Source organism: Hyperoodon ampullatus, assembly GCF_949752795.1.
Source record: "Hyperoodon ampullatus genome assembly, chromosome: 1".
NCBI lineage: Eukaryota > Metazoa > Chordata > Mammalia > Artiodactyla > Ziphiidae > Hyperoodon > Hyperoodon ampullatus.
In genome coordinates this window covers 206751829-206763757 of record NC_136914.1, presented here as the reverse complement: position 1 = coordinate 206763757, position 11929 = coordinate 206751829, and the positions used below count along the sequence as shown (strand labels likewise).

The 11929-nt window shown below is 43.3% G+C and overlaps 1 protein-coding gene across 4 annotated transcripts in view; it reads left to right on the top strand.

Annotated features, from left to right (window-relative positions):
- SORCS1 (sortilin related VPS10 domain containing receptor 1) overlaps nucleotides 1-11929 on the top strand; it is a gene marked incomplete at both ends in the record, with an annotated part of 574332 nt that overhangs the window by 410045 nt on the left and 152358 nt on the right. For all 4 annotated transcript variants that reach the window (XM_079705434.1, XM_079705435.1, XM_079705437.1 and 1 more), the window contains one exon: nucleotides 1715-1779. In XM_079705434.1, the coding sequence (XP_079561560.1) occupies nucleotides 1715-1779 (65 nt within the window). The remainder of the gene's footprint in view (nucleotides 1-1714; nucleotides 1780-11929) is intronic.

Here is an 11929-nt window from a genome sequence, read left to right as displayed (position 1 = left end):
CGGAGAAAGTTCCCTTTCTCTTCTTTGTTTGCACAGCTCCTGAGGTTCAGCTTTGGACTTGGCGCTGCTCTGCATGTAGGTTGCCCTCTGGCGTCTGGTCTTCATCCAGACAGGAGGGGGTTAAAGGAGCAGCTGATTAGTGATCTCTGGCTCACTCAGGCCGGGGGGGAGGGAGGGCTATGGATGTGGGGTGAGCCTGCGGCGGCAGAGGCCGGCATGACATTGCAACAGCCTGAGGCGCGCTGTGCGCTCTCCCGGGGAAGCCGTCCCTGGATCCCGGGACCCTGGCAGTGGTGGGCTGCACAGGCTCCAGGGAGGGGAGGTGTGGATAGTGTCCTGTGCTTGCACACAGGATTCTTGGTGGCTGCAGCAGCAGCCTTAGCGTCTCCTGTCCGTCTCTGGGGTCCATGCTGATGGCTGTGGCTCACTCCCGTCTGTCTCTGGAGCTCGTTTAGGTAGTGCTCTGCCTTCTGTGGGCAGACAGGGATGGATTCTCCTCTCCTTGCGCACCCCGAAACAATGGTCTTTTGCGTCTTAGGCAGGTCCAGACTTTTTCCCGGATTCCCTCCCGGCTAGCTGTGGCGCACTAGCCCCCTTCAGGCTGTGTTCACGCAGTCATCCCCAGTCCTCTCCCTGGGATCCGACCTCCGAAGCCCGAGCCTCAGCTCCCAGCCCCTGCCCGCCGCGGCGGGTGAGCAGACAAGCCTCTCGGGCTGGTGAGTGCTGGTCGGCACCGATCCTCTGTGCGGGAATCTCTCCGCTTTGCCCTCTGCACCCCAGTTGCTGTGCTCTCCTCCGCGGCTCCGAAGCTTTCCTCCTCCGCCACCCGCAGCCTCCGCCCGCGAAGGGGCTTCCTAGTGTGTGGAAACCTTTCCTCCTTCATGGCTCCCTCCCAGAAGTGCAGGTCCTGTCCCTGTCCTTTTGTCTCTGTTTTTTCTTTTCTTTTCCCTACCCAGGTAAGTGGGGAGTTTCTTGCCTTTTGGGAGGTCTGAGGTCTTCTGCCAGCGTTCAGTAGGTGTTCTGTAGGAGTTGTTCCACATGTAGATGTATTTCTGATGTATTTGTGGGGAGGAAGGTGATCTCCACGTCTTACTCCTCTGCCACCTTGAGGGTCCTCTCCAAGGCATTTTAAATAGACTTGTATTTTACTTACACTTGTGATTTCTGGCACATATCATAATATGAGTACATCTGTATTTCCCACTCACACAGGTTCAACAATACAGAGAATGGTCACTCTAAGCTGTTCTGGCCACTACATTGGTTGGGTAATATGGTCTGTTCATAGGATAGTAGTAGGTAGTTCTGCAAATTTCAAATGAAAACATTAATTAGATCAGTTTGCTGTGTAAATCACTGTTCAAGTCACCCAGGTAAAGCAGCTTGCCTGGCATCTGCCTGACAACTCTTGAAAGTTTAATATACTGTCAGTGAGACTGTTACATATGACATGCATGGGACTCATTTGCAATTCGGAGTTAATAACACACAGTATCCTTGCCAGAGTCAAGCCTGGCCTTCATCAAATAAAGGATTTTTTATAGGTTTTATTTGAAGTGAAAATTGTACTGTCAGACTATATCAATAAATACAGTAGATGTATCCTAAGGATTGTGGCTTTAGAATCCCATGAACATTAGTAGTTTGTGGGCTCAGCTGAGTTTCTCTGAGGCACATGGGAATTCATTAATGTTGATGTTTCTCCATCATTTAGGTCTGTGATGGGGTCAAACAAGGAACCAGATCTTGTGCATCTCGAGGCCAGAACTGTGGATGGTCGTAAGTAAAGCAACTTTTCCACGACGTTAATAGTAATTAATTTTATCGATCTGCCATGAATCGCATCTGTGTTAAGGGAAATCACAGTGGCAATAATCAATAATCTAAGTCGTTTGGACCTGAGGACTTTTTTTTTTTTTTGTCCTCAGTTACCTAGAGTTGTCTTAATAATTCTCTACAACTCTCATCCAATCAAGGGGTTTTCTTTGCAGGTGATGAGAAAATTCCCCCCCAATTTTTTTTTTCCTTTTTTTTTGTGGTACACGGGCCTCTCTCTGTTGTGGCCTCTCCCGTTGCAGAGCACAGGCTCCGGACGCGCAGGCTCAGCAGCCATGGCTCACGGGCCCAGCCGCTCCGCGGCATGTGGGATCTTCCCGGACCGGGGCACGAACCCGTGTCCCCTGCATTGGCAGGCAGACTCTCAACCACTGCACCACCAGGGAAGCCCCAAAACTTCTTACTTTTTAAGTAAACACTTGTTATTATTGCATTATTGCTGCTCTTTTGTTTTGATTTGTTTTGCCAGTTTCCTTATTTTATCAGGTGTCACCCAGGCAATGCCTCACTGTCTAGTGGGAGGTTGACAAAACACTTGGAAAGGGCTTGTAGAAGAGCATCATCCTGTCTGTCCCCCATTGTAAGCGGCAGGAGGCAAAAGCCAGTTGGTGGTTCTGAACATCCCTAGTTAGGTTGGCTACAGTGAAGGACTGTGTTTCCTATGGACATTTTGGCTTTAGCACACGATGGAGAGCAAAGCTGATGCTCCACAATCCAAACCCATGTCTGCATGACTCACAGGTTCACTCACTTACTGTGTGACCTTGAAAAAGTTACTTAAACTCTTTATGCCTCCATTTCTTCACTGTAAATTAAAGAAGTTAATAATAATGATTCCTATAGTAGCTAATATTTACTAAGCACTTGCCCTGTACCAAGAATTATGCTAAGGGCTTTCTATACTTCATCACAATTAATCTTCGCTACAATTCATAGGTGGTGGTTCCCATTTTACAGATAAAGAAACCAAGGCATAGAAAGTTTAAATAATATATTTAAACAACAACAACATGGATTTCCTTCCCCTTCTTTGGTCCTGAGGATCTCCAGGAGGGCTAAGCATTTCAGGGGGTACTGCTAGGGAACTACAGGTGAAAGGGAAAAAGGAAAAAGAGAATAGGGGGAAATGCATAGAAGGAAAATAGATGAGGGGAGATAACCCAGGTGAAAAGAAAGAGGTCTCAAGTGCAGAGAAAAGGAAGAGAACGGACTCTCCAATTACCACAGTGCCAAGAGGCTGGTCAAAGTTGTTCAGCACTGAGCCAGAGGGTGATAATCTAATTTTTGAGACCCTCCCTGTTTTAAAAATATCCCTCACAATTCACACACTTCATCGTCACTGACACTAAGCCTGTCTACTTGCCCTCCACTTTTCTGATGCAAAGGCAGATGATACCCATGGTTTACCAGCTCACAGCTCAAAGAAGCTGGTCATCCCAGCCATCCAAACTCTCCAGAAACCACACCTACTCCATTACTATGTGCTCACAGGGAGATATCTTTATCTCCAGAGGTTTCTTTCCCCCTTTGGGGAATAAATATATTCTCTGGCAGAATCAGTGTGGGGATAAATCAGGGTCCAAGCTGACCATCTCCTTTCTCCTTTATAAACTCAGGCAGAGCTCTGATATGTAATGTGCCCAGATTGTACCTGACACAGAATAATCTCAACAGTTTAGAGCTGCTTTCCCACCTCTTTATAAAGTGGGCTCTCTCTGGTAGTGACCAGAGCTGATAATATTATCTTGGATTCCATGGTTCAGTTCTCAGTACACAGTAGCCAGAGCTGTCTTAAGTCAAAAGTTGCCATGCCGTCTGTTTAGAGCTTTGTTTTAGTTCCCATTGCTCTAGTAATAAAGAACACAGATCTCACCTTTACTTGTAGCTGCAACATAATCTGCCGCGTGCCCATTTCCTCAGCCTCATCTCACTCTGTGCCCTCCTCAATCATCACCTGCAGGCCTTTGGGTTTGCTTTCAATTCTTAGAAATTACAAAGTTCTATGTCTGAATAACAAGACTCTAATACCTGCTGTTTCCTCTGCTTGGAATACCTTTCTTTATTCCCCCTTCCCTGACCAATTCAGAGTAAAGTATTACTGAAGATCATTCAGATTAAGGTCAAGCATCATTTCTAATTTTTCAACTTTTTGAAATAATGTTAGGCTCACAAAGAAGTTGCAAAATCATAGTATGGAGTTCCCCTGAACCCTTCACCCAGCTTCCCCCAATGATAACATCCAAAATAACCATAGAACTATATCAAATCCAGGGAGAGCATCCATTTCTTAAGGAAGTCTTTCTTGAAGTTCTAATCTAAACCAGTTTATTTTGTTTGCTTTCATCCAACTCTATTATTTTTCTTTATTGTATTCATCTTAGTTTGAAATTATACATTCCATTTGATCACAAGTTTTCCTCTCCACCAGGCTATTAAGTTCTATGTGTGCAGGAGCCAAGTATACCTTTGCTCAGTACTGCATCTCCAGCACATTCTACAGTGTCTACATGTAGATGGAGCTTAATAAATATTTATTGAATGAATGAACACATAGTTGACCAATTGTCAGGGTTACCAGCTGGCTACCTAACCTCACTTACCAGGTTGTCTGATAAATTTAGAGCATTGCATCTCAAACTTGAACATGCATACGACCCGTCCAGGGATCTTGTTAAAATGTGGATTCTGATTCAGTAAGGGCCCAAGAGTCTGCAGGTGAAGCCAGTGCCTCTGGTCTGTGGAACACACTTACAGTAACAAAGTCCCACAACGAAAGACTAATGAAAGAGCTTTAGGGTCTGTTTCCCATGACTACACCCCTTGTTTAGAAAGCTCTGGATGGAATTGGTAGCATCCCAGGTTGCTTTTATTTTCAAGCTTTGGGGGATAATGCTGTTTTCTGGCTTGTGGCATTTAATGCACATTACCCCGTATTCTGAAAACAACAAGGCTGTCACTTTCCCTGATCGGCACGTTTTCTCTCACCCAACATTATTCCTGTGCTCCCTGCAGGCACGGAGGTTGGTAATGCCAAACTGTCATCTCAGGCTCAGCTTTCACAAGGCATGAAATATATCAGTTATAATTTTATTTATTTTATTTTACTTTTCTGCAAAGACAGCATCTTCAGAAACTATCCAAGAGTGAAAATTCAATAAAGGGATTTAATTTGAAAAGTTATCCCTGTCAAAACAAAACATTAAAAAAAAACCTACCAATTGAAATAAAGGATCTAAGCATAACTCCTGACCTGACTAAATATAAAAAACAATGAGATTTTCTCAGTATCATATTCCCTCTGTGTGTCTGTCTGTCTGTCTCTCTCCAAGAGAGTCAGTAAGCATGTCTTCATCAAAGAAACAGAGGAGGAGGAAGGAAAGAAAGAACACGGAGAGGTCAGAGTAGCAAGCTATTAGCAAATATAACTGAGAGTGTATTTATCAAAATCAGACTCCAGGCTGCTCATTTGCTCCAAGAAATCCAGTATCTCTATGTCATCTCTCTCCCCATTCCAGAATTGGGATCCCTTTTTTCTCCATCCTTTCATTACTGTTTAGTATATGAAACCCATTGTTTATATTCTAGGTCATACATCTGGTAGGGTGTATGCCAAAATAATACGATTTTTTTTTTTTTACTTTGTAACAAGTAATTTTTTTCTGGTTTTAATGGGTTTAGGAATTTTGTAGACAATGCACTGAGGCATGTGACACAAAAAAGGCCCTCCTTGCTTATTTTACTTATCGCCATGGGGTGGATGGCAAATGCTTATGTGGACTTGTTATTCGAAGTTTAGTTTTAGTGTCATTTCAAATCTCCCTAGATTACATTTTATAATTAATTTCTGTTTCAGTTGAAGTCTCCATATTTGAGGGGAGGTGAGCTCTGAAAAGCTTTTGCTCTATGAAGGTCTATGACCTACACAAACATTTCTTGCCAACTGTGCTCTGAAATCTGGATGTTTTGTAGTTAACAACCATGACAAGGATGTTATTCTTTCTTGTACTACCTCTCTGCCTTGGGAAGCAAGCTGAAGAGAGCAACCTCAATTACAATCAATCACAGGAAGTATTATTGGAATATTTTTAACGTGTTTATTGGATGTGGCATTTGTTATTGGCCCCTGTGTTCAACCGAGGACAAATTGACAGGTCCTCATCCAGGAAACAAAGATTTTACTGTTTAAATACCTTGTGTGTGTGTGTATGTGTGAATATGCACACGCATTGTATGCACCTAATACATTAAAACTGCTACCCAGTACATTATAATAGTAAAAAGGAAACCTACATTCTATTGATTTACCTAATATAGGTACAGGTGTGTGTGTGTGTGTGTGTGTGTGTGTGTATGTAATCTATGTAGTTAGAAAATGTTGACCCAACTCTTGGATTGAAATCTTTGTGAAAAGCTGTATCTTATTTAACCTTGGTTCTATGTACAAAACATAGCTCAGAGCCTGGTACATTCATGTGTGTTGACTTAATAAATATCTGTGTGTGTCACCATTGGGCACGTCTTCTTACAGAAGGGCCTTTAACCATAGGGTGTGTAGAGTCCCTTAGGCCTAATGGATGAGCATGAGAAACTCATGACTCCCTGAAATTGTATGCCAGTATGTGTATGTGTTTGGAGGAAAAGAATATAACTTTTATCAGAATTCTTTGCATGGTAATTACACATGGGTCTATAGTTTTATATTTATGCTCATCTATATACATCATCTTGTAAGAGAACCTGCAGTACCAAGTTTGAGCTTTATTGCTTCTCCCTTTTACTTCTGAAATGAAAGACCTGGCCAGTGACCTGAATTTTTTCTGTACTTGTAGTGATCCGTGCCAGCAGGGACAGGAGACAATTACTGGTCTCCATGTCTATTTACTTGAGTAACTAACCTTGTAACAACTTACCATAGGACTAATCTCTTTCATTGGCAAAAAACAACCTTGGCTCTTTAACCAGCTATGAAAAAGACTGCCTCCAAACTCTTTCTGAAATGAAACTCAAACCAGCATTTTATAAGCTGAGATAAAAATCAAAGGAAAATCACAACTTTGTATAGCCACCATCTCACTAATTCTTGCCGTGGGTCAGAACTGGACATCTCATTTCTGCTTTTCACTTTCCACCCCTCCAATCGAATTTCCATATTGAACGGCATGCATATCAATATCTGTATAAGGCGAGCACTGCTGAGATACTGTGGGAAGGTGATAGAGACCTCAGTTCTCATCAGGCCCAGTATATTAGCAATGAGATGGTTTGAGTTTACACTATAAGCATTAATTACTTTTATACCAACAGAAGTAGCAACGATGACAATAAAAAGATAAGTAGTATTCCAGTGTATCAAGGGAAAAGTAGATCCACTTCCTGACCTTCATTCTCATTCCCCAAAGTTAGTAATTTTATTTATTTAAAAAAATATATTTATTTATTTATTTAGGCTATGCTGGGTCTTAGTTGCGGCATGCAGGATCTTTACTTGCAGCATGCAGACTCTTAGTTGTGGCACGCATGCAGGATCTAGTTCACCGACCAGGGATCGAACCCAGACCCCCCGCATTGGGAGCACGGAGTCTTACCCCCTGGACCACCAGGGAAGTCCCCAAAGTTGGTATTTTTTTAAAAATATGTCTTCTATATTATTCCAGAAATTGTTTAGGCTTATACAGATAAATATGTATGTGTGTACACATACATACACACTCACAAATGTTCATATTTTAAAACTGTTATGCCAGATTCAGTGTGGGTGAATGCAATAGCAAGTTAAAAATCTTTCTATATCAGTATATATAAAGTTAGCCACTTCATGGCTAATCACTACATAGGAACCCCATTATACAGCCAACTATAATTTTGTTAATCACCATCTCATAAATAGATATATAGATGTTTGGCTATTTCAAAGAATGTTGATACATACATGTACGCACGTATTACTTATTTGGTGAATAAGCATTCAAACGTGTTTAGGGAGCAAGCACTGCTCAAAAAAAAATTACTGATGGGAAATCCCTGGAATTTCCCTGGGAAATCCAAGAATGTGTACATTTTTAATTTTTATAGGTATTGTCACATTTCCCTCTGAAATAGATGCATCATTGCATACTCTCTGAATATGAGAATGCCTATGTTTACGTACCCTCAATAGTCCAGGTTGTTATGAAAATTTTTTTAAACATAGCCTGTCTGATGAGCAAAAATGCGGCATATCCTTATTGTTTTAATTTGTATTTATTTACTTAGGAGTAAGGTTAAGAATTTGTATTTATTTTTCTTGGTTATTTGTAGTTCCTCTTCAATGACCCTTCAAAAGCTATCAAATCTCTTTAATGTTCTAGAGAAGAACGTTATGCATTATTTGCATTTTTATGTAAATCTAAAACATATCAAACCTGCCACTCCAGCTCTTGTATACCAATTGGCCTTATTAGACCCCATGTTTCATAGCCTTCTTTTACCTTCTTTTTCAAACAGTTAATATATTAATCACTTCTAGGGTGGGGCCCGGGAAGAGGTTAGACGTTTCCACTTCTGGTCAGTTTCAGATTCTGATAGCTCCCCACCACTGAAGCCGAATCTGGCCTCTGTACCCCAACACCGAATTAAATCTTGGAGACAGAGTTTTGCATGAAGTAGAAATAATAGTTTTATTGCTTTGCCAGGCAAAAGGGGCCACAGCAGGCTCATGCCCTCAGAACTGTGTGTCCCGACCTAGAGGGGGTAGTGAGGAGTTTTATAGCAATGGTTCAAAGAGGAGGGCGTAATCAGCTCATGGACATTCTTCTGATTTTTTGGTGGGAAGGTAAGTGGGAATTAGCATCATCAACCTTCTGGTTCCAGCAGGTCTGGGGTCTAAGTGCTTGTGGGAAGCATACCATTAACTTCTCCCACCTGGTGGGGATTTCAGTATCTGCAAAACAGCTCAAAGATATTGTTATGTATAGCCCTTGAGGAGGGGAACCAGGACCCTGCCCCAAGGCTGCACTATTGTTTCTTGGCTGCTCCTCCCTTGTCTCTGCATTCCCTCCCTTCCCTAATTAGCAACCATTTGAACCCACCTGTTGGAACTCAGGGAAGGTCTTGGAGGCTGAATGAAGCCTAGTTCCTGTAATCAAGAAATGGGACCACAGAAAGGCTTTTGTGTCCAGGAGCCCCACAGGGTCCTGCTTGGTTTCATCACTTCCCAACACGTTTACCAAATGCCTTCTCACCTCTCCTCCCTTATCCCTAAATCAAGCTTCCAGACTTAGAGAGTCCAGTGGCACCTACTGATCTTGGAGAGGCAGCAGTGAGTGGTGGTGTGAAGCAAGATCTTAATTCCCTGGCCAGGAATTGAACCTGGGTAGCTTGGATGAAAACCAGGAATCCTAACCACCACACCCCCTGGCTCTTGCCCCCAGTGAAAAATGCATTTCTCACAGAGGCAAAAACTGTAAAAAGATGTACAAAGTTTATTATTAGAGACATAGCACAGCAAGTGGGAGAGCGCACAGAGAAACTGTTTGTTTAGTTAAGATAGAAGCAAGGCAGAGATGCACACCTGGAGAGAAAGGGTTTGGGCATCCTCCCTTAATGAGGAGGAGTGCAGTTAGTCAGAAACTAGGCAGAAATACAGACCCAGAGAAGAGTGTGGGCATCCTGAATGAGGAGCGCAGTGAAGAGGTGATTTTTTTTTTTTTTTTTTTCAGTACGCGGGCCTCTCACTGCCGTGGCCTCTCCCATTGCGGAGCACAGGCTCCGGACGTGCAGGCTCAGCGGCCATGGCTCACGGGCCCAGCCGCTCCGCAGCACATGGGATCCTCCTGGACTGGGGCACGAACCTGTGTCCCCTGCATCGGCAGGCAGACTCTCAACCACTGTGCCACCAGGGAAGCCCTAAAGAGGTGATTTAAATCACTTATTAGGACAGTCCTTCTGGGTCTTTGTTTACCTTTGGCCAATTATCTTGTTTCTTTTTTTCACTTCTGCCTGGTCCTAGGACGCTCCCCAACATGCACGTGCAACTATTTGCTAAGATGGATCCCACCACAGAGGCCCGTGGGTGCACGTCCACACATATTATGGGGTGATGCCCCCTCCCTTTTTGACCCCCAAGGAGCCTTCCTGCACATGTGCAGATAGGGAAGTTTTCCTTGACCTCAGGAGTGGTCATCTTATCTCTTTACTTCAGCAGAGCTCAGCTTCTGCCACTAGCTTTGTCCTTTGAGTGTCTGGGTGAGAACAAAGCTTCAGTTTTACTCCACTTGACAAACACCAGCTGTCCAGCACAGGGGCCCATCTGTCTCCTACCTCAACTTCCCCCTGAGAGACATGAGCCTCAAGAAATCTTTACTGGGAGCATGAGGGATGATGGTCTGTCCTCTGTCGCTTCGTCAGGCTGGCAAGGGACTCATAGACCGTATCTAGTTGGGGTCATGGAGCTCTCGCCCTGTCTCATTAAGGGACCCCAGGGTGACTTACGCTGTTAATTCTGGCAGGATCTGTTCTGAGGAGTGGCTGAAATCTCTGCATCACCATTATCCTGATGTGAAACTGTTGCAATCTGAAAGAGACAAACTTAACAAGATTGCAAATATTATAAGTATCAGTAAAAGAATTATTGTAACCAGTGGCCAAACAGGAGTAAGAACCAAGTTATATTCGGTAACAATTTTTGATCCTTGTCCAGATAGAGTCAGCGCTTGGGTTACCCTGTCCAAAGGAATGGAGCCATTTGGTGTGGTCATATATATTTTTTGATGTCTTTTTTTATTAGCCTAGTGTTACTGATGCAGGTATAACAGATTCAGAAGTAGCTGGAGGAGTGACAACCTGAACATTAATAGACAAAATATATCTTATTTTTTTTTCAGGAAGATAAGCCTGAATCCCAGTCTAGACCTGACACTTTGAGGAGACCTGTAGTCAGGTAGCCAGTTGTCTAGTTTTATCCAAGTAGGTTTTAACCTTTGATGTGCTATTAACACATAAACCAAAGCAGTTGTCACTGTTAATGATTTTAGTGTTTTTCTGGGTATGAGAAAGGTGAGAATTTGGGCTCATAAAAATCCTTACCTGAGGGCTTCCCTGGTGGCGCAGTGGTTGAGCGTCCGCCTGCCGATGCAGGGGACACGGGTTCGTGCCCCGGTCTGGGAGGATCCCACATGCCGCAGAGCGGCTGGGCCCGTGAGCCATGGCCGCTGAGCCTGCGTGTCCGGTGCCTGTGCTCCACAACGGGAGAGGCCACAGCAGCGAGAGGCCCACGTACTGCAAAAAAAAAAAAGAAAAAATAAATCCTTACCTGAAAATATCTTAACTACCTGAAGGCCTGTTTTGTCAGTTTTTTCCCAGAGCACACAATGCCTCATTCCTGATCTCCACCCTGAGCTCCTTTCAGGGGGTATTGAAGGTCAGCCGCTGCAGCAGCTCCAGATTTAATCTTTGTAGAGGCAGACAGCAAGTGCCAGTTTCCTGTTGGCAGGGCCCCTTCATGGTCATAAATTTGACCATGGTTGGGGGGCATTTTATGACTATTTTGTCCCACAGTGCTAGGAATGCTCAGTGTGCCATTACTGGATTAGGCCTTGTGAGTAGCCAAAAGTCTTTGGACCTCCTGCTTTACTAGTCTCTTACGGTCTAGGAAAATATTCCCTCTTGTTGCTTCGTCCTGTATCTACAGTTTCACTCTTACAGTCATTGATCTCATATGGGACTATATACCGTCATTTTATCAGAGGCCCAGTCACACACTTGGTAATGTAAGAAACAACAATTTTGTAAAACAGGCAAAAATAGAAATAATATAGCTAGCAGTATTAGTAAGGTCATAAGTAAGAATTTAAGTTAAGAAATTTTCATTAGGCACAGCCTAGTACATCTCCAGCTTGTCTGGCTTAGTCTATTTTTCACCAGTCCTTATCTTTAAGGGAAAATGTATACATTGGCATTGTCCATAAGGCATTTAGCCCAATTTCCTAGTGTTACCAGGCTCCTTATCCTTAGCATAGTGTAATTGTTTCTTTAAACTTGAATGACTATAGCCTGGTGTTAATCTCCTGGTTGTAGATCATGGAGCATCTGATCTTTATCCAAAGATTGATTACAA